The 23,026-nt window shown below is 43.0% G+C and overlaps 3 protein-coding genes across 3 annotated transcripts; 1 reads left to right on the forward strand and 2 right to left on the reverse strand.

The window, feature by feature from the left end:
- Positions 1-564: 564 nt before the first annotated feature.
- On the reverse strand, positions 565-8,056 carry LOC125545771 (Adaptin family protein). Its single transcript, XM_048709804.2, has 11 exons — positions 7,262-8,056; positions 6,529-6,714; positions 6,186-6,401; positions 5,980-6,090; positions 5,352-5,549; positions 5,106-5,237; positions 4,716-4,772; positions 4,519-4,635; positions 3,777-3,854; positions 2,904-3,047; positions 565-2,150 (listed from the first exon to the last, which is right to left on the reverse strand). The coding sequence occupies exons 1-11, from the start codon at positions 7,862-7,864 to the stop codon at positions 1,125-1,127; spliced, it is 2,868 nt and encodes a 955-aa protein (XP_048565761.1). The 5' UTR covers positions 7,865-8,056; the 3' UTR covers positions 565-1,124.
- Positions 8,057-8,874: 818 nt separating this feature from the next.
- On the reverse strand, positions 8,875-15,051 carry LOC125545772 (WW domain-containing protein). Its single transcript, XM_048709805.2, has 14 exons — positions 14,893-15,051; positions 13,769-14,308; positions 13,644-13,678; positions 13,483-13,561; positions 13,297-13,375; positions 12,949-13,029; positions 12,709-12,839; positions 12,176-12,229; positions 11,730-11,889; positions 10,984-11,203; positions 10,478-10,585; positions 10,212-10,337; positions 9,982-10,033; positions 8,875-9,518 (listed from the first exon to the last, which is right to left on the reverse strand). The coding sequence occupies exons 2-14, from the start codon at positions 14,237-14,239 to the stop codon at positions 9,366-9,368; spliced, it is 1,749 nt and encodes a 582-aa protein (XP_048565762.1). The 5' UTR covers positions 14,240-14,308; positions 14,893-15,051; the 3' UTR covers positions 8,875-9,365.
- Positions 15,052-19,162: 4,111 nt separating this feature from the next.
- LOC125528340 (ras-related protein RABC1-like) lies at positions 19,163-21,661 on the forward strand. The gene is made up of 6 exons (XM_048692816.2): positions 19,163-19,342; positions 19,480-19,548; positions 20,055-20,120; positions 20,523-20,644; positions 20,806-20,934; positions 21,273-21,661. The coding sequence occupies exons 2-6, from the start codon at positions 19,500-19,502 to the stop codon at positions 21,378-21,380; spliced, it is 474 nt and encodes a 157-aa protein (XP_048548773.2). The 5' UTR covers positions 19,163-19,342; positions 19,480-19,499; the 3' UTR covers positions 21,381-21,661.
- The last annotated feature ends 1,365 nt before the right edge of the window (positions 21,662-23,026 follow it).

The following is a 23,026-nucleotide window of genomic DNA, read 5'->3' on the forward strand; positions in this document are numbered from 1 at the left end:
TGAGTAGTAGAGTAGCATTAGGAGTGGGGTGGAGGCTTTGGTTGGGGTCAGCTTGTGACTACCAACTAGCACAATGTAAAAACTCTTGTACATATTTTCTCTCTTCTACAATATGGCTTACGATTTTCGATGATTGCTGGCATATGGCTTGCGATTTGGTCGTGCGCTGTTTGAGCACACGCCTCGTGAAACAAACAGTGTAGCGCATGAATTAGCAAAAAGTGCTGCTACTCCCTTCGATCCATATTTTTTGTTTTAGATTTATCTAGATACGCATGAGTAGTACAGACCCTAGTTCCGTTTGGATTGATGACGAGAAGGCACCTATTGCTTATTCTTGTAAGGATGCAAAGTGCAATAAAAAGAAAAAAATTGATACAGCATCTGCTTGACTAGTTATCTACATTATTATCTTGTCATCCTGTAGCCCAATCGCCGTGCTTCAATCAATACAGTACCGAGCGTCATCACGTTTATGCAACAAAAATGCAGTCAGGATTCATTTCTACAACCAACACTCCGTAGACCAAACTAGCCAAAATCAACCCAGGTTTGAAAAATGCATGACGAAATTGGCAGCGCTTTAGCATGAACCCAACAAGGGAATAAAAAACTTCACAACAAGAGGCCACAACATGTCTCTTGCCAATGGCAAACTTACATTTTATTCCGTCCGGTTCTAAAAGGAATTGACAACACAAAAGTATTTTAGCTTTCCAGTGTCCAGTCTACTGTATATGTCCAATATATGGGTAGAATATCAAACATCGACTCGACACGACAGGCCGCCCCCCTCCCTCTCCGAGCTAAACAAAACAACGCTTCTGGACCCTCTGGCCTCATCATGTACAAATTACACATCATGTAATAAACACATGTACACACACACTAGTCTCAACAAGAAAATTTTGCCATGCGAAAAAACGCAACAGGAAAATTACCCCGCAGACACGTCTGCCCATCAACCTGCGCCCAACTAGGAGGGGAAAGGACATGCCTTGCGACTCAAAACCAAATACACCGCTCGCTCCTGTGCTGATCAAGCAGCCCTTCACCGACAAGACCATCTTGGGGGCAGACTCATTTTGCCCCAACTTGTGCACACTGCAAATCTGCGGTATATTCTAGCCTAGAAGGTCCTTGAAAAGATTTGGGTTGTTCCCTGTCGGAGTCACGCCAACCTGCCTGGCGGTGGCGTCCTTCTGCAACGCATCTTGAAGGCTATGGCCCTTTTTCGCCGTCGCTCCTTTTTGTGCGGGTTCTGTGGATGCACTGGTGGCTCCAGTTTGTACATCATCCGAGAAGATGGACATAAGGTCTGGTGTGTTGGAAGCGCTGGGAGCTGAGGTTCCAGAAAGCGCGGGAGAGGCTGATGCTGGTCCAAGGAGCCCATCTAACTGTGAGAAGGGGTCAGCGGATGGAGCACTTGATGAAACAGGCTCTTCACCCAGATCCAACAGATCTGGTGGTGGGGCAGCAGGGGTTACTTGCTCCTTAGCAGGCTGAGGTGTTACTTTCTCAGTCGAGGAACTCTCTTTTGCTGCCTTCCGACCAGCATGTCCCTTGCGATTAGGTTTAGCAGCTGAGGAACCAAAAAGTGAAGCAGCCAGCCGTTGCTTTTCTGCTGAAACTTCTGTTCCCTGCTGCTGACTCTTAGAACCATACGAGGACTCCCTTGCCTGTGAAGTTACCAACCCTCCCCCGTCAGAGTTGGAACCCCCATTGGCTGCTTGTTGGCTAGAGGTCGAGCTTGAAGGTGTAGAAGAGGAGGCATATGATTCCCTTCCCCATTTCTTTTGAACCCCATCAAGACGAAGTTTGGCACCAAATTCACCAGAAACTGCATTGCCTGATTGCTGGGACCTTGCCTGATGATGGTCTTCCCTATAGTGACTTGGTTCTGGAACTGGAACAAGGTCAGTAGTCGGCAGGGAAACACTACTTTGTGAGGTTGCTGTGGGTAGTGAAGGTTTAGGTAGCTCATAGGCTTCAAATCTAAGAGCATGAGCAGATGTCTCATGTTGGTCTTGGGCTCTGTAGTTACCAACACTTACAACGCCTGAGCGTTCACTTTCAGGAATGTAAGGTGTCGCGCCATTTTCCAAGGCTTGCTGCACATAACTGTTCAGAAATGTGAGGTTTTTATCGACCTGCAACATAAATTAATATTCTTAGATTTATATTATTAGATAATTTCAGAACATTGTGCAGAGAAGCTAAATCACAATAAATGCATCTATTTTTCGATGCCAACACTTGCAAATGAGTCGTTTACATTGAGACTAAAGTAAACAAATTCACAACAAAAGCATGTTTATCCTGGTTTCCATGATACCTTAGGTAAAAAAAAATAAGACCACATTTGGGTTAATTACATTTTGTTGCAGTTTTATTTACTCTGGATGCTATATGGTCTGCTTCATCTTTTGGCTAAGGCTTCTTTTGGCATTTTGGTGAATTGCAGTAATCTTGTTTGGTTGAATCATGTTTACATATTTCACTGTTTCGCAACTTGTCAAAGTACTTCATTAAGATGAGACTAATGTGAGTGGAAAACCATTGGATAATGTAATTTATCAAACTTTAGTTTGACTAGTCAACAGAATAAACTTCTAGCAACTTCTTAGCACAAGCCCTTTAAAAAGCTTTGTTTAAAAAATCTACGCCTACTTGCAGTCAAAACATCCAATATATGCCACAACATATCCCAAATTATGCTGCCCAACTGTCCTTGGGTTTTCATAGGAGTCCTCCATCCGAACTTTCAGATGCCCCAAAAATATAGTGCACAGGACACAACTTAAAATCAGGTCGCTTTTTATACTATTAAAAACAAACATTTCCTAATTAAATAAACAGAACAATCGAAGTACCAAGCTTAGTACAAAAAAGCATAACATTACCTCAATATCTTCACAGCTTGCATCTATGGGCATCACACTTTCAACAGCCTGTTTGTCCAAGCCTAGTAAGGCTTGTACCTCATATGCACGCTGCTGCAAGTCTGTTGAATGTGAAGATGATAGTTCATCTACCAATGACTGAAACTGCAAACAGCAATAGGACAGATTTATAAAATATTAGAAATACAAACAAGATAAAGGTACCAAACCTACAAATAAGAGTTCTTTTAACTTATCGAAGAGCTTTAGTCTGAACCAAAGTTGACAATTTCTTTACTGCGCCTTCGCTAAAAGGTGGACAATATTTACATTACATGCATTCCAATGTTTTCTTCTCACATGAAATTATTTCCTTTACATCATTCAGCATTGAATCATGTACCAGACCAAGCAGTGGTTTTACTTCTTTACAACCATACTGTTACCATCACGAGAAAGAATTCAGGGAAAAGGTTGTCATACAGTTACACAAAAAAGGCACTGTACTATGACAACATAGATGACAAACTGACCATACTTCAGTTTTCTTTTAGTTGTTGGTGCTCAAACATCATACTGCAAAATGATCTCACCAAGAATCTGTGCTATGCTCAAATTAATAATAAATGAAAAGCGGAACAACTGCCTGCCCACAAAGGCAAATGCGCCAAGGATGAACCTTGGATATGCATGTCAATGTAATATAACAGAACTCTAGGCAACACAGTTTCTACTAACTTACCAACCATTGTTATACTTGTGAAAACAATATGTATCTCTTTCAGTGCACATGCAAAGCTTTTGTCTGAACCATAATTTGGCTCAAAAACATTCAACAACCAATGACGAGAAATGTTTAAATGAGGCTAAAAGAATGTGCATATTTTCATTTACCTCAGGCAACATATCAGACTTCCTTCCAACAGCAATTTCAAATGCAAATATCTTCAAAATTGCCGAGACTGCATAACCCTTGAAGAAGCGGAAAAGAACACATGTCAAGTAAAAAATATGTATATAAGCAACACAACATAGATTTGTACAACAACGGAAGTGGAAATAATAGCTTGCTTGAATATAAAGCATGCCATAATGTGGTTAGATTAGATGAAGCAGCTTCAATCATGGCATATAAAATTGACGGTCATGCATATTTGTGAAACTCAAAGGGAATACATATTTAACTTGGTACTTGATCAAAGTCGATAGTATTAGTAATACTCCCTCTGTTTTGATTTAGTCTGAATATTAGCTTTGTCTTAAGTCCGACTTTATAAAGTTTAACTATGTTTATAGAAAATAAAAGAAAAAATTAAAATAACGAATATATGGTACGAAAATATGTTCAATGATCAATCCAATAGTATTGATTTGGAATTGTAGATGTCAATACACACTTGGTCAAAATTTACAAAGTTTGAATTCAGCAAATATGCGAAGTAAATAAAAACAGAGGGAGTATTGAATAGCTATGCTGTAAATGTTTTGATTATAACAGATATGTACAACATGAAGTACTTTGTAAATTGCAAAAACTGTTCCTGAATGGTAAATGGACACTACAACCAAATATAACAGGTACTATTTCAGCTTGACCAAAGCAACTACAACTGTGTTAGGCAAAAAAAGAGCATACCCTGACAGTGTCATCAGTTGGGTGGGCCTCTGCCACATCACATAACTTCCCGATGATATAAGAAGCAGGATGCTTCCCATCTGCTGTTCCGTATTCCCCCAAAACCCAGCATATGATCTGAAAGTAAAGGGAAACGATATAAATTACCTCCCAAAACTCACCTTGGGATAGAAAGAAAAAACAAACCAATCAATTACCTGCAAAAATGAGGACGGAAGCTTTGGCTCCCCCAGAATCCGGAGATAGGAATTGACCTGTTAAAGAAGGAGAGAGTTATATAACTGATCAAGCAGTGAGAAAATCCTAAAACAAAGAATCGTGCATCCAGTTGAGGAGGCTCCTAGAGTATTGTTGGCATACTCCACAATATCAAGCACAACAACATAGCAGCAACTGAAGCATAAATAACATTTAATTTCCCTCCAGCACCCAATGTGGCCAATTCAGTGCGAACATTCTTTTTCCATCCCAAGATATATAGCTCATTAGCTGATCATGACAGTTAAAACTGCCCATACTAGCAGTATCACGTTTAGCATTAACAAACTCAGCTGCTAGGGGTTACAGGAATAGTTGAGAGTACATACAGCTGATGATCTCAATTGACTATCAGCACCTTCATCCTCCTCTCCAAATCCTTCAGCGATAAGCCGCATTAAATTGTGTGCAACTCTAATGTTGACAAGGTCCCCAGCATGCTCAAAGACTTTGTTCATGGTCTGGAAAATAATAGAAGGAATTAATGGACCTTCTAAAAAGTAAAAATTAAGCAACCACCGCATGAAAATTACATCAAGTGCTTGACAAGAAATACACAGATACTCATAGATTACCTGAATGAACCACTGATTGCTGGGCGCAAATTGTTCTGCTAGCTCAACACAACGTGATGCAATTTCTGCCTTATAATGGTGATCAGTTATGCTGATCATATACTCGATCATCCGATCAACAATCACTTCAACATTAGTTGATTTTGTCATCTTATAAAGAAGCTCAAAGGTCTTGCGCTTCAGAGTGTCATCAGGGTCCTATTCATAAGAGCATCTAACGGGTGAGAAATCGGAATACTAATGAGAAAATACAAAAACAGAAATGCTGATGCAATTACATGCATCGAACAAGACCACGGATAATAACTGAAATGGATATGACATAATGGCAAATAAACTAGGTAGAGTGGTAACTGGTAAGCACATTGAATCAAACAATTTGATATAGCTTTTACCTCACTATAATTACTTCCTCCTAGAGTTGATACAAGGGAACATGAAAATGAACAGCATGTCACCATTTCCAACAAAATTAAGTTCAGCAGCCGGAACATGATTTTAATGAAGGATTTTACATTAATTTTATTGCACCAAGCAACAAATATATTTGATATGGATGGCATCAGCATAATAGACAGCCTATTAATTGAAATATATTCTTAAGATGATAAGTTTTCACATTCCTCACCTCTAAGCAATCAATAACAGCCAGTTGGTGCTGTTCTGCAATATCAGGATTTATTTTTATTAGTCTTCCAAGAGCATCAATGCCCATGTACTTCAGATTATGGCTATCACTCTGCAAACAGGATTGGGGCAAGCAAGCGTTAGCTTAGTGAGGTAACAATCATAGTATCATGAAAGTATTTATTTTTCCCTAAAAAATGTCAAGACCTTCAAAAATTTCGATGTTGTTTCAGCAGCAGCGTCTAGCATCTTAGAGTTTGGGAAAATGCATGATACACAGCATATGCATTCATACAATATCGCATTGCCAATGTTGCTCGCTGTGTCACCCTTCCTGAATATGTCACCCAAGACAGTGTACATATGACCACTCGCTGACTTGTCACCGCTACCCAGCACAGCAAGTATTTTCAATAGTTTTATCTGAAAATAGCAACAGAAAAATCAGAGGAAATACGATGGTGCCAATTAAAGAACCCCAAATCAGAACCTACCTATTAACCTAGCATCACTGAACACATCGACCAAGTAAAAAGTAAAGCTCACAGACCTGAATAAATGGTGCGGGCATTTGATGGTAATCGTAGGAAGTTGGAAGCCTCCTCTCTGCAACTTGTTTGAGGATGTTAACAAAACTAACAACTAAGTCCTTGTACGCGTTTGGATCTTCCAAAATCAGGTCATAGAGTGGGCACAGAGTTGCACCCATCACCCCAGGATCATTATCACAGAGTCTCTGCAAAACAATAAGCACCACTACTCAAAACCCATCTCATAAATAATAACGCATTTACATCTGCTAAGAGTTCCTAAAAATCCCAAGGAAGCACTCTGGTTGCTTATCAGAGCTCCCTCTATGTCATGGTCTGAGATCAAAAAAATTGCTCTATCCTACATTAAATATAAACGGTAAATTGCATTGAACAGATACAAAAGGTGCATATTCAGGCTTAATGAACCCACATCTTTGCACCAGAATTGCAACACGAGACATGAAAGACCTAAGGTGTGTAGAACTCACATTTAACGTCCAGTTCAAGCTCAATAGATGCAATGGCAATAGCTAGTTGCTGCAACTCAAAATATAAATTGAACATATACAAAACATGAAACTTTAGCACGATTAACAGTAGCGCATGTTCCTTTGAGCACGATAAAATAACAGTACCCCATGCGCCTCTGGGATAATAAGCTACGGCATGAGAGGGACAAATTATTCTACTTCTATTGTAGTTGGGGAAAGAAATTCTAATTTGAACATGAGGTAAAATGTTTGGGGGGACCTTGCGGAAGTTGGAGACGAGGTGGGAAACGGAGGAAGGGGATCGCTGGTAGAAGCGGTGGAGCGCCATGACGGCCTTCTTCCTGACGGCCTCTTTGGGGTGCGCGAGAAGATCGACGACCTGGGGCAGCACGGCGGGGATGGCCTCCTCCCCGATGAGGCGGCTGGCGGCGGTGAGCGCGGCGCAGACGACGAGGTAGTTGTCGGACCTGAGGTCCTTCTGGATGGTGTTGACGACGAGGATGACGAGGTCGTGGCGCTCGTCGATGAAGAGCGCGACGGCGAGGTAGCCGGTGCGCTTGAGCGGGAGGGACTCGTCGTGGGTCATCTTGACGGCGTGGATGTGGCCGAAGGAGGCGTCGTGGCCGAGCATCTCGGCGTAGACGAGGCGGAGGAGGAGCTCCTTCATCTTGCGGCGCGGCACGTCGGGGTCGGCGAGGCGGCGCTTGAGGTGGTCGAGCTCGCGGGAGATGATGCGGTCCTCCTCCGCCTTGGAGCGCGCCTCGCCGATGGACTTGACCAGGTCCAGGAACTCCTTCGACTGCCCCCACCCGCCCTGCGACCCCATCGCCAGCTCCCGCCCGATCGTCCGGAGCTGCTCCATTGCGTGCGTGCGTGCGTGCGTCCGCCCGCCGGGACACGCGGGGGCCGGTGGGTCGCCGCCGGTGAGGGGGCGGGGGGAGTGTGAGATCTGGATCGGGCGGGGGCAGGGGGGAGGTGGGTTTCGTCTCGGGGTAGAAGGGGATCGGCCTGGTTTTCTTTCTTCTTTGCCTTTCTTTTTTGTTTTGTTTTTTTGCCTGGGTTGTTTTGCTTTCTCCAAGGGAGGCCTTGTTCTATTCATCTATTGTGCACCGGTTTGCAAAAAGAAATCATTTTTGGATGGAGAAATTTGTGAACTAGTAGAAATGTGTTTAATAATTGCACATATGACAAGGGTGCAGTTGGCACTTAGTGTGTGCAAGGAGGGGGCTTTTATGATTGTACATGTGACAAGCGTGCAGTTGGTACTCGTGTCGCGGAGGGTGAAGCACCGGCGGTGAGGAGGAGCACGGTCAAGGGGCGGGTATGGGGAAAGGGAACAAGGGCGGCAACAGCCACAGCGTGAGCGAGGGGGAGGGTGTGTGCGCACGCGTTAAGGGGGCAATGTCGGCGGCAACATGCGTGGAGGGGGGGGGGGGGGGGGTAGATAACAAAAGTGTATAATCAATCATATATCACATAAAGCATGTAAAACAAAAGACATAGAACATAGGGCTGCCAAGAGGAAGCCAGGCAAGCCAGAAAGTTACTTGTGATGGAGAGAAAGGGGATAAAGTGGCCAAGTGGCAGCAAACAGCTCTGGTCATTGTATTATTCACGAATGAACACCCTTAGGGCATGGCTAATGCATAGCCCCAGGGTGATGCCTCTCATGCCATGTAGGATCGGATAACAGAAAAAACAGGTTCGGATGGGGAAGCGGGATCCTCTTCATCAGGAGGGTGCTTAGAGACAAAAAATGTGGTCCAGTGTATAAAGTTGAAAAACTTAAAATGGAGAGGAGGGATGCACGTGTAGTGAAAGTCACTTTCCATTTTTTTGATGAGGTCACTAGTAGTAACTTGCATTGGGGAGAAAAATCAACACATATGCTTCAAATTACTTTTTTATCATGAGGCATATGTATCCATATGCCACCATTGTACATGCCCTAATTCAACAGTACAATAGTTTCAGTAAATAATAACATTTGCATGACCAAAAAAAAATTATCTTACAGTTTCCAGTACAAAACTCGCAGAACTCAAGCATGCCATACCATGGACACACTATTTGTAGGCAACAACCATAGTGAGCTACTGAGTTCACAGTGCAGTAGCCTGTCCAGCAGTGAGCTCCCTCATGATATTAGTTTTATCGGCTGATAAGGCGCAAAACCCTCAGGTGACCTCACACTGCACTAGCCTCGCCTCCGGCACTTGACTTGCTACAGGTAATAATTTACAGCTGATAATTTGCTTGTCTTTCTAGCTAGTAAGCTACCGATCGGCCAATGTTTCAACAACTTCCAAAAGGAGCGAAAGCCACCGGGGTATACTGGTTGCGGAGAGACCTCGCTGAGATGCTTAATCCGCTTCCCCGAGCCCATCACTGCCATCCCCTCTTTTGCTGATCGCAGACATACCGCCACGTTTCTTGCCGCCGCCAGATGCCGCCTCCGCATTTTTCCTCAACACGGCGCCGGGTGAGGGATACGGTCTTTGTTGGAACAGAGGTCCCTGTTAATCAAAGCGTAGAAAGAAGACTCGTTATTCTCAGTAGGGGATACTATATTATTAGCGGCTGATCTATATCTGGAATCACATGCATTGTGGTTCTTTAGGGAGATCCCATGTGCGATGACTTAACAGATCAAGAGACATGGGAACTGTGCACTGAAGTACAAACTAACAGTAATTAACAAGCGCTACCCAGTTTCCTTGGCTCAAGTAACCATGCTACATGGAAGCCTGATTCTAACATCTCACATAAGACGTCCTAGATCATTTCATTTGGCAGTCCTACATCATTTGGCACGATGAAGGTGGAGCAGGCGGTAAGGTTTGCTCCCAGAAAAACAGTATGTTATGCTACATCGGGTGTCTATGCACCGAAATAAATACTTAACATTTAAATGAAGTCAGAGGGTACACAAGTATAGTCAAGACTAGATAGAGGGAAGTTGCAAATCAGATGACGTACAGATGCAGTTGTATCCGCTGCTCGCGGCTGTACACCCTTCAGGCCAACAACCCTGACAAAGAAAGAGGATTAAGTTGTTAGTCCAGGGACAGTTAACTTAATATATACCTGCATTCTTCCTTGATTGGCCAAGCTAGACTGAAGCACATCGCAACTAGTAACCACAACTGCCAGGAAGATTATAAATTTAATTGAAATAATAAGCTTCCAGGAAGAGAGAGATCATGTACCAGCCACCCCGTGGAGCATCTGAGTAAGAGCTTGGATCCATTGGGTCAAGCTCATCCTCCTCAGCACGACCTCTTTTTCGGTTATCTTTTTTGTTTGCTTTACCTGAAGGGGGTTTTGAATTTGATCTGCACATATATGACACTCAGTAAATAATATGATGCTTGTGTGCTCAAGTATATGATGGGTGGAAATAGGTTAGCAGTATAAACTAGAAGCATAACCGATTAGGCTACCATTTGATGTGTCAAATGCAAATCTCATTTACCTGTCCTTAGCTGCGATGTTTCCTTGACTTTTGGGAACATTGGTACAACTTGAGGGCACGATATTGTTCGAGTAAGACGGATACTGTTGAAAAGGCAGATTTTGAACCCTGCAACATGAATCACAAGCCAACATTAGCTAGATTTCTTAAATTGTTTATTTGTTACATTTGGCAAGTGTATTGGTTGTTATACTATAATATATACACAGAAAATGGAAATTATGTAGCCGTTGTGTTGTATCATCTGAAAATGAAAATTGGTTCAGGCTTGGCTTTTGCTCGCCATAGTCGCCGTCAAAATATACACAGAAAACAGACATAAGTCAGATCTGATGTTTGATTACAAGTGCATCTGCGATGATATAGCTATTAGTTTGAAAATGCATATGAATCCAAAGTATGTGTGCTTTCAGATAAGATCATGCCATCCACACGATAGAGATAACTCCCACAAGAACTTCAGGATATTTACTCTACCTTACAAGATTAGATTATCAGCAGAGTACCTTGTGCAGTGATTGCAATATCCCCACGGCTGGACAAGACCGACTCCCCAGCCACCACAGCCTGAACATCTTTGTATGTGAGGGTTCCAAAGATCAGTATTTTGAGTGGTCGGCTGAACTGCAACAACGGTGGATGCTTGTGGCACAATAACTGGGTTCACAGAAGTAGGTGGCTCCCACTGTGTTGCCTGTGTCTTTGTGTTATAGTAGTATTTCTGGCCTAAAATAATGCACAAACCATATCAATGTGTCACCAAGAAAGTACTCCTTCCGTTGAGAAATATGTGGGGTTTTAGAAAGCACATAGACAAACTTCTCTAACTTTGACTACTAACACATCTATCAAAATGGCAGTAATAGATCTGTCACAAAATTATTTTCATGACATGACAACTTATAATATCATACTGTGTATTCATATGAAAAGGAAAAGTTATTCAAATAGCATCATATATTGTTGACGAGCATGATTTAAGCCACAGGTGTTTCTCTGGCCAAATGACGGTTGAATTTTACTTAAGCTGCATATTATATGTAACAAGTCAGCTTGAAATTTATAAAATTTGTGTCTTAACTTGTTTTCGTCCTTGGAATAGCAGAAGATTTGTTTTGGAATATTCCAAGAGTTCAGAGACAAAACAGTGACATATTTCATTCTAACAAATATGTTGAACTAAAACTACGACAAGTATTTTGGAACGGAGGGAGTGGTTAATACAATAATAATAATAATAATAATACAACACCTGTTGATTTGTCAAGTGCCTCCTCCCAATTTTCTGGCAATGATGGAGCAGCTTGATGCTGCACGGTATTCACGGTACCACCGGGACGATCCCATTGGGTTACTCCGGTGCTTTGGTTGTAGAAATAAGAAGCACCAGTCGTTGGATCCTTCGTCTCGGCCTAAAATAAAATAAGTTAATGCAGGGGAAAGAACTGTTGCTACTATCAACTCACCATAGATATAGCAAATATACAGCACAGCTGTTGAAAGATACCACATATACTTGCATGTCGAGGTTAGCAAATGAGAAGTAATAAACTGATGTCTCCAGATACACGTTTGTTAAATAACAAATGTACTGTAAATTGACCGAGAAAATTAGCGAGGCTATGTGCATCAGCTAGAAAAATTATTAACCACCTCACAGGAACATGTATGTACAAGAAAAGATTAGCATATACTCACCCAACCAGGAGGCAAATCTTGGGCAGATTTGTTGTGGCCTTCTTGAGAATTTGCCTGGAATCAGTGGTACAAGCACAAAGTGAATGCATGAGATAAGGATCAACTTGTGCATTTGGATTCTCAGAAGAGAAGTTTATACTGCTTAATACCAAAGACAGAAGGCAAGTTTTTATGTGTTTCAATAGACCAATAAGAGAAAAATATCACTGTTGGTACAAAATAGCAAATTTCCAATAAATTTTTTGAATTCATTTATAGGTGGCAGTGTAGTCAGAATATTTTTATTTGCCACATAACTTTGGTATTTCTATGTCTTTACATTTTCTCTCCATCTAAGTGACTCGTGCACACAGACCCAACATGACATCAATTGTTTTCTGTCTATATAATTGAATAATACTAAGATGGTGCTAGTACTAGTTCGAGGTTTTTCCATCTGACAGCATTCAGTTTGTAACATCCATGCATCCTTTCTACCAGAAAGAGAAGGAAAGTAAATGTAACATAAAGAAAAAGTTACGATTGTAAGTTACATTTTGTTTAGCCATGATGTTATCATTTGCTTCCTTGTCTTTAAGAATTCCCCTTGCTTTTAACCTCTGCTTCAGAAACTCGGGGAGACCGTCATCACCTTCTGCTTTCTCAGCATCATCTTTTGGTTTATCTAAAGGGAAAAAAACATTATTTGGCATAGTTGAAAGAAGCAGGTAATATAGAGAAAAGAGGCATGTAATACCACTAAACAGTGAGTAACTTAGAAAGAGGTGGCATACTCATTTGAGCACTTGACAAATTTCCAGCATAATAAGCACCACCTCCTGGTACACCATAGCCATTGCCAATCTCAACATTGCCTGTGAGCATGCTTAATCATCAGCTTTAGCAAAGAGCTGCCTCACTTTGACAATGTAACCAACAATATGTTATACAGAACAGGTACGTAACATAAGGAAATGACACCAAAATGTTAACACAAAATAAAACTGAGACTAATTCTCGATAGAATTAAAAATACTAATCACTGGATTAAAGAGGTACTTACACACTTTAGAAGTGTGAAACTGAAAAGAAGAGGAGAATAAAAATAGACAAATAGAGTATTAATATGGAAGAATAATGACCATTATCTGGATGAAGTGACTTTCCCCTTTTATTTGCCATCTCTGCACGATGGTCAACCGTCATCTTCAGCAAGTGTTCCTAAATAATCAAGATAACAAAGCTGAACTAACTAAAGAAATTCAAATTTCAATGAAGACCAAATTTAGGAGAAAATGACACAAAAAAAAGGATTATAAATTACTCACCTTCAGTGCATTAGGGTCGCGCCGGCTCGAAAGTATGTCCTCCCCATATTCTGCAGGGTCGTTTGTTGATTTTGCTTGCCTAAATGAAAATGTGCACAGAAAACAGCTTCGTCAAGCAGCGGCGGACAAGCAGCACAGAAGGAAACGGTGGAGAAACAAACCTTTGATTTTGTATTACTTGCTGCGTCTCAATGTCCTGGTTATCATATAGACAGCCAAACAGCCAGTTAAAAACAGAAACGTAAGTGCAGGTACAGTCTAGTTCTTCTGGAGGATATATGAATACCTGTTCGTGAAGAACAGCCTCTTGCACAGCAGATTCGATGTTTGCCGCACTTCCATTGTGGTTAGCAACCACATGAGCGCTCTGATGGCCATTGAGATCTGGTTGTCCATTCCCAGCTTCTGCGGTAACACTAGGAGTACTTTGAGCGGGAGCAAAAGGCATTTTAGGCTGTGTAGCATAGAAGGGGCCTGCTGTATTTTGATTGCTGCCATTATTGGGTCTGGTGTCGTATGGTGTTGGATAAGCATGTGGATGTGGACTAGGATGAAAATGTTGTGTTGCATAGTACATGTTTGCTCCATTTTGATTGTTACCACCATTAGGTCTGGTATCATATGGTGCTGGATAAGCATGTGGGCGTGGGGTAGGTTGAAATTGTGGAGGATGCTGAAATTGTGGAGGAGGATTTGGAGGTGGTGGCTGCCATGCTCCAACACCAGGAGGTAATGGCTGACTCTGAGAGTTGTTCATCGGTACGCAGCAGGTAAAGTTGATGCGTGACTTCCCAAATCTCCACCAGCTTAAGTTCGCTAAACAGATCTGCAACACAATGCAATCAGTGTAGCAACATCAGCACACAATTAGCTTCACAGCAATTGCCATTTGGTATTGAAATCGAACTCATGTGTTTCTATGGACCCATACAATCCTAATGTAAATGTAGGAGTATACAATTAGAGGGTGTTCAGTTCATGTACTGACACTGTCAGGCCTATTGCAAGCTTGCTTCACTGCATAATTTCTTTACATCTTTGATTTACTTTTTATCCGTGCACATTGAAACCTATGAACAGAAACCGCACCTGCGCCGATATCACCACGTCTAAGTTACTATTAATCTGTCCCAAAACATAAACCCTAACACCCAAATTTCACGAAGATGCAGAGAAAATCAACAGGGCTGTTAGGCTTGTCACCACACCTAATTATATGATGACGATACCAAACGCAATAATCAGATATTAGAGCCCAAAACCGCCTCTGTAGGATGCCTGCGCGTCTTTGAGCGCCTGGAGCTCGTAGCTAGGGCGCAACTACACGATTCCCAGCGGTCAAAGTGTTGGAAGGTTCGAGTAAACACGGAGATCGAACGGGCGAGGAGGAGGGAAGGGGAGAGGGCGTACCTTTTCACCGGCGAACTGCGCGGCGGCCGCGTGCCTCCGGTGCCGAGCGGGCGACGGCCGGCGGTGGGGGAGGGATAGAAGGGCACGACGGGTCGGGTGTTGTTCCTGCCGCGAGCCGGTAGCCGGTAGACGGTTCCCTACGGTTTTCTCTGCCGTCAGATCACAGCCGCTGCTTGGTTCAACAGCCAAGATGGCTTAGCGTTTGCCAGGTAAGAGCATCTCTAGCAGATCTTGTATAACTATGGTGAAGTGCATTTTTCCGGCAGTTTTATGAGATGGCCCAAAAAAACGGCTCGAGCAGGTCCGCTAAAAAAGAAACCCGGCCCGTAAATTATTTGTGGGAGGCACACAAACCGCCCGCGGTTTCGGTATATATACCGGATCTGGAACGATTCAGGGTTCACATCCTGCTTTTCCACCATCCGCCTCCACCGCGATTCCCCTACTTCGACAAAAACTCTAGCTGTGATTTGCGCCGCGTTTAACCATCGACAGTTGCTAGAGATGGCGTCAACGGGTGCCGGGCGTGGTGGCTGTGAGGGGTTCGGAAGGCTCGGCGGTGACCCGTCCCACAAGCGACACAAATGATGCGAAGGACGGGAGCTCCTCCCTCTGCCCGCCGGTGGACGAACGACGGAGGGAGCAGGCACGGACCCGCGGCGCCCACTCCCGCAGCACCGACACTTGGGCGTGGGAGAATTTCAATCGCCTCAACCGCATCTTCTCCCCCGTGCTCAAGCGTCTCCGGGAGGCGGAGAAGGCGTGGTGGGAGGCCAAGGAGGTCGCCGCCGCCGGAGACGAAGCTGCGACCACGCACATGATACGTCTCCAACGTATCTATAATTTTTTATTTTTTCATGCTATTACATTATCTGTTTTGGATGTTTAATGGGCTTTAATATGCACTTTTATATTATTTTAGGGACTAACCTATTAATCGGAGGCCCAGTGCCAATTTCTGTTTTTTTGCCTATTTTAGTGTTTCGTAGAAAAGGAATATCAAACGAAATCCAAATAAAACGGAACCTTCGCGAGGATCTTTCTTGGAACAAACGCAAACTATGAGACTTGGAGTGGAAGTCTGGAACTCCGCGAAGCTTCCACGAGGCAGGAGGGCGCGCCCAGGGGGGTAGGCGCGCCCCCCACCCTCGTGGGCCCCACGGAGCTCCACCGACGCACTTCTTCCACCTATATATATTCTTATACCCTAAAAACATCGGGGGGGCACGAAATCACTTTTCCACCACCGCAACCTTCCGTACCCGTTAAATCCCATCTGGGGCCTTTTTCGGTGATCTGCCAGAGGGGGATTCGATCACGGAGGGCTTCTACATCAACAACATAGCCTCTCCGATGATGTGTGAGTAGTTTACCACAGACATTCGGGTCCATAGTTATTAGCTAGATGGCTTCTTCTCTTTCTTTAGTTCTCAATACAAAGTTCTCCTCGATGTTCTTGGAGATCTATTCAATGTAATACTTTTTGCGGTGTGTTTGCCGAGATCCGATGTATTGTGGATTTATGATCAAGTTTATCTGTGAACACTATTTGGTTCTTCTCTGGATCCGTATATGCATGATTTGATATCTTTGCAAGTCTCTTCGAATTGTCGGTTTAGTTTGGCCTACTAGATTGATCTTTCTTGCAATGGGAGAAGTGCTTAGCTTTGGGTTCAATCTTGCGGTGTACTTTCCCAGTGACAATAGGGGCAACAATGCACGTATTGTATTGTTGCCATCAAGGATAAAAAGATGGGGGTTATATCATATTGCTTGAGTTTATCCCTCTACATCATGTCATCTTGCCTAAAGCGTTACTCTGTTCTTATGAACTTAATACTCTAGATGCATGCTGGATAGCGGTCGATGTGTGGAGTAATAGTAGTAGATGCAGAATCGTTTCGGTCTACTTAACACGGACGTGATGCCTATATTTTATAATCATTGCATAGGTATTCTCATAACTATGTGCTCTTTTATCAATTGCTCGGCAGTAATTTGTTCACCCACCGCAATACTTGTTATCATGAGAGAAGCCACTAGTGAAACCTATGGCCCCCGGGTCTCTTTCCTATTATATTGCATCTCTTTTATTTACATCGCATCTTGTTACTATTTTGTTATCTATACAACAAAAATATCAAAGATATTTACCTTACTACCTTTATCATATCTCACTTTCGCAACTGACCATGAAGGGATTGACAACCCCTTTATCGCGTTGGTTGCGAGGTTCTTGATTGTTTGTGCAGGTACTAGGTGACCTGCGTGTTATCTCCTACTGGATTGATACCTTGGTTCTCAAAACCTGAGGGAAATACCTACGCTACTTTGTTGCATCACCCTTTCCTCTTCAAGGGAAAACCAACGCATGCTCAAGATGTAGCAAGAAGGATTTCTGGCGCTGTTGCCGAGGAGATCTACGCTCAAGTCAAGACATACCAAGTACCCATATAAACTCTTCTCCCTCGCATTATATTATTTGGCATTTTCCTCTCGTTTTCCTATCCCCCACTTCACCCTTGTCGTTTTATTCGCCCTTTTCTGTTCGCCTCTTTTCGCTTGCCTCTTGTGTGCCTGTTTGCCCTGATGGTCTTGCCTAAAAGCGTTGATCCTCACCTTAGAAGGTTGAAAGAAATGGAGAACAACGTTAGAAGCTTTATGTCTTTGCAATTTGAGTATAGTAATTTCTTCAGAAACGAGCTTAAAGAACAAAAAAATTATGGAGTACATGAATAAAGAGTTCGATGATATGTCTAAAGAATTTTATGGCTTGAAATCTCGGTTTGCTCATCTTGAAAATTTAGTAGGTCAAATTTCGGATAAGCAAGCCACCTTAGTTAATAAGATGGCCGCTAAACTCGAGGATCTACATGATAATAATGATGAAGATCTAAAAGTGATTGATGTGTCTCATATTAAATCTTTGCTTTTCAATATGAATCTTGATAAATATGAGACTGGAGATGAGTCAACTTTAGTTAAAAGGTGTTCCAATGATTCAGAGTTTTTAGATCTTGATAATAAAAGTGGGATTGGAGAGGTCAAAACTTTACTTAGCGATGAACCCAGTATTTTAGATTTCAAGGAATTTAATTATGATAATTGTTCTTTGATAGATTGTATTTCTTTGTTGCAATCCGTGTTAAATTCTCCTCATGCTTATGATCAAAATAAAGTTTTTACTAAACATATTGTTGATGCTTTAATGCAATCTTATGAAAAAAATCTTGAACTAGAAGTTTCTATCCCTAGAAAACTTTATGATGAGTGGGAACCTACTACTAAAATTAAGATTAAATATTATGAATGCTATGCTTTGTGTGATTTGGGTGCTAGTGTTTCCACGATTCCCAAAACTTTGTGTGATGTGTTAGGTTTCCGCGAATTTGATGATTGTTCTTTAAATTTGCACCTTGCAGATTCCACCATTAAGAAACTAATGACCCACAAGTATGGGGGATCTATCGTAGTCCTTTCGATAAGTAAGAGTGTCGAACCCAATGAGGAGCAGAAGAAAATGATAAGCAATTTTCAGTAAGGTATTCTCTGCAAGCACTAAAATTATCGGTAACAGATAGTTTTGTGATAAGGTAATTTGTAACAGGTAACATGTAATAAAAGTAAATAAGGTGCAACAAGATGGCCCAATCCTTTTTGTAGCAAAGGACAAGCCTGGACAAACTCTTATATAAAGGAAAGCACTCCCGAGGACACAGGGAATTATCGTCAAGCTAGTTTTCATCACGCTCATATGATTCGCGTTTGGTACTTTGATAATTTGATATGTGGGTGGACATACTATCTCTCCTTTGTTACGGAGTTATTTCTGAGAGTTCGCTTTTTAACCAGGACTGGCTAATAAAGGCGAAGTTGATTCGGTGTTCGGCCCCCCTCCCTGAGGATTTGGAAAATCCGGTATTGGAAAAGATGCTCCAGACCGCACCTTGCCCGGAGCTCTTGAAGGAAGATACTGTGGAGGATAATGCGGGCGGACGCAGGCCCCCAACGCTGCCCATTCTAGCCGAGGGAGCGAGCGTCTCCATGAAGGAAGACAACCAGAAGAGGAAAAAGACTGCGCCCGGGGATTCGGAAGCCGAAGCTTCCAAACGAGAGAAGAAATCTCCCACAAAGGGTCATACCTTGGGGGGCGCCGTTGCCGCACAAAGTTCGCGGGAGGATCAATTCTCCCTCGAGTCGTAAATGACCCGAAATACTTTAATAGTACAGATATGTCATCTTTTTCTTATGAGAAGATAACCACCGCATATATTTTTGCAGTTCGGGCCTTGGCCCCTCTCGTCGACGGCGTCGTCCTCTCAGGCGCAGGCGCAGTCGGACTTCGGTTACCTGTTCAAGCTCCTCCTCATCGGCGACTCCGGCGTCGGCAAGAGCAGTCTCCTCCTCCGATTCACATCCGACTCATTCGAGGACCTATCCCCAACCATCGGTACGCACATCCCTAATTTCTTTCTTTCTTTCCCCCATCTAATCAAATCGAATCGAATCCAATCCAATCCAATCAAACCCATGGAATCCCTAATTGGATCCCTGATGAGATGAGATGAGATGCAATTGCAATTGCAGGCGTGGACTTCAAGGTGAAGATGGTTAACATTGCCGGCAAGAAGCTCAAGCTCGCCGTCTGGGACACCGGTACCCTACTCCCATCTCCACTAGTTTCTTACATTGAACCGTCTCCGATTGCTTAGGCCCACTCCACTCCGCTCGCATGTCATGTCATGTGAAACTACACTACATATACTCTGTTTCTCCAATCTCTTCACTACTCTCTGCTTGCTTTTTTAATTCTAGTATACTGTAAAATTGTCCTGTCCTGTCCTGTCCTCCCCTGCCCTCACTCCTCAGTAAAATTATTTCATTGCATTGCATTGGGGTGGAGGGTCATCTAGGATGTTATCCTCTAAACAAAGTAGAGCAAGGAAGAATAGTCCCTGGTTCCAAGCTTTTAGTGTTATGTCACATCTAACACATGACAATTTTGACCGCCTGATACTTTTGTAGAATTTCCCCTTTCCTTTGTTTCCGAGTAGATTATGTGTGCAATGCGATTCAGTTTTTTTCTCGTTTTCTTAAATGCCCCAGTTTACCCTTTTGAGTTCTCATGATTTAGCTGCTGATGCCGTGTGCCTCTTGTGCAGCTGGACAGGAACGGTTTAGGACCTTGACCAGCTCTTACTACAGAGGGGCACAAGGGATCATCATGGGTAATATGTTTACCGTCTCATACTCCTTCCTTTCTTCTCCCCGTCCTATGTATGTATATTCATGCAACTTGATGGCACATTAAATAGCCTAGTTTTGCAACCAAACTACTCTGTCAATTGCCTTATACAGTATTATCAAAACTACACATCAGCTTAAGATTCAGTTATAGATGATTAAGACTTTCGTGACAGAAAATTACTGCATCTATAGAGCATCCTTTCAGGCTTGTTGCAACTTTTGAGATCCTCATACAAGGAGGGTACAACAGTTTTTCACTACATGGGGTCGCAAAGCCTTTTTTTTTTGTTGCTGTTTCTTTTATTTGTGTGTTCCTTGCTGGGTTCTAACGAGCTGTCTAATTTGGAGAAATGCCACTTAATGAACGTCTCTCTGTTTTCCAGTGTACGATGTTACTCGCCGAGAAACATTCACCAATCTCTCTGACATATGGGCCAAGGAAATTGACCTGTATTCGACCAACCAGGACTGTATAAAGATGCTTGTCGGAAACAAAGTGGACAAGGTACCGCTTCTGTCCACACCTCTACATTCTTATGTCACTTATCTGTATTTGTGTCGAGGCATGCTGCATAGTAGGTTTCTCGGGTGGATGTTTTTTTTCCTGTCTGTGTTTAGAGTTGACTTGAGAGCAGAGCTGAATGTGGATAATGCTTGGTTTGGCAGGAAAGTGAGAGGGCTGTCACCAAGAAGGAAGGCATTGACTTTGCCAGGGAGTATGGGTGTTTATTTCTGGAATGCAGTGCGAAAACCAAAGTGAACGTGGAGCAGTGCTTTGAGGAGCTTGTGCTCAAGGTATGTATACATGATGTTGTGACTTCCAGCTCTCGATTCCTTCTGTATCTGGCATGGTTGTACTACTGTGAAACTGCCCTTCAAACGGCTATTCATGCATCAAGGCGTGTCCGTGCACACTAGTGGAATGCTGCTTGTTCTGTTTATGTGTCTAGAAAAGGACCGGTATAAATTAGCTCTTGTTGGTCGGTCTTGTTACTTACACGTGGAACACTCTCACAGATAGAATAGAAATATTTACTAGTGCAGATGATTCAGTATAAATTTTCTGTATTGAATGGAGTTTTTCTTTCCCATGTGTTGAAACTGACATGAATGTTGCCCGCACGATGGTGCAGATATTGGACACGCCGAGCCTGTTGGCGGATGCATCCTCTGGGGCGAAGAAGAACATCTTCAAGCAGAAGGCGCCAGAGGCTGATGCTGCGGCGAGCGGCTGCTGTTGATTTCATTCACGCATGCTAATCTCGGACATCTATCTATGATCTATCTTAGTGGAGGATGGATGACAACGTTTGTTGGAGAAAGTGATGATATCTAGGCAGCTTGTTTGTTTCTGCCGGTTTTATTTCGCTTTTGTGTTGCTGTATATGAATCAGTCAGTCGGTCGGTCGGTCAATGCTCCTCATGTTGAAGTTGAATCTGAAAACAAAACACAGTACCTTGGCAGCTTTCAGCTCTCTCTATAATGTACGTACGTATTATTAAGAAAAGCTCTATAAATTTAGTCACGAGGAAACAATTGATTTGTGCTGAAATTTAGTTTATAAAATCATCCAGGTGAGCTCGTGCATACAAACAGACGTGGTCGAGTTCCTATACTAGGCTAATCAGTTTTCTGTTACATCAAGTTTGTATGCATCAACTCTATCAATCTGAACTCGTGCTTGCAGAGAGACATCAAGTCCATCAGTTCGGAATTATTTGTCCTTGGACATTATTTTTTTGTTCCTTGAGAACATGTTTGGACAGTTGCATGTTCGGACAAGTACATGTCTCCCTCCAAACACGTTCAGAGAAGATGATTTTTTTTGCATGCTCAGACAAGTTCTCCCTCCGTAAAGGAATATAAGAACGTTTAGATCAGATCACTAAAGTAGTAATCTAAACAACACTCTTATATTTCTTCACCGGACGACGGAGGGAGTACATGTCTTGATTTTTGCATCTTCAGACAAGTTCCTTTCAAAATGGCTCAGAGAATATTCCTGCATTTTGCATGTCTCAGTTCAATTTTGCTCAATTCCAGCACTGTGCATGAACCAACAGTTGCTCTCAGTTCAATTTTGCTCAATTCAACCAACTGCCATTAGTTTAGGGTTCAAATGAAAATGACAAACAGTACGCTCGCTCAGATTATTGCCAAGACCACAGAAGGTGCACTGCATCTGCATGAGAGGAAGGGTGGCACGAGCTGCTTCAGGAAGCCAAGGTCGTTCGTTCCTGTGTCTTGTCCATCTGCGCTGGCGCAGGAAGCCGTTCCACAACTCTGACAAAAGTACAATAACAACCCAACTGATGGACAACAAGGAGTTCTTGACCGCATACATACTATATTACTGGAGCTTGCAAATGCGTTTAATGATCCGCAGTTTCTACCTCCCCATGGGGATGTACCTGAATGAGTAGAAAGTGGTTTCTCATTGTCAGAAGAGTCAGCCACAAGACCTACAGAACTTGTCGGTGAAGAATCCCAAGCAGTCAAGCAGGCCTCGCAGCTGCGCAATCTCATTCATAGGCAGAGACACAGCGGTAGAGATCGTGGTAGAGACATATCTGCTGATGAAGAGCGGACACCACCACCCGTGGAAGCCGAGTGTAGTGTCGACGAAGAGCAGCGAGTCGACGTAGAGCGGCATGTTAAAGCCACCGGCGGCGGAGTCGGCGTAGATCGACGATCACCATATACGGAAGCCGCCAGAGGAGTCCTCCTCGATGTAGGGCGGTCACCATCACGTGCAGAAGCCATCAAATAAGTCGTTGTAGAGCGGCCACATCCGTGGGCGGAAGCCGCGAGAGGAGTCGACGTAAAGCGGCCACTACCACATGCAAAAGCCGTAAGAGGAGTCGACGTAGAGCGGGCACTACCACC

The sequence above is a fragment of the Triticum urartu genome, chromosome 3A, assembly GCF_056163025.1.
Source record: "Triticum urartu cultivar PI428250 chromosome 3A, HENAU_Tu73, whole genome shotgun sequence".
Lineage (NCBI taxonomy): Eukaryota > Viridiplantae > Streptophyta > Magnoliopsida > Poales > Poaceae > Triticum > Triticum urartu.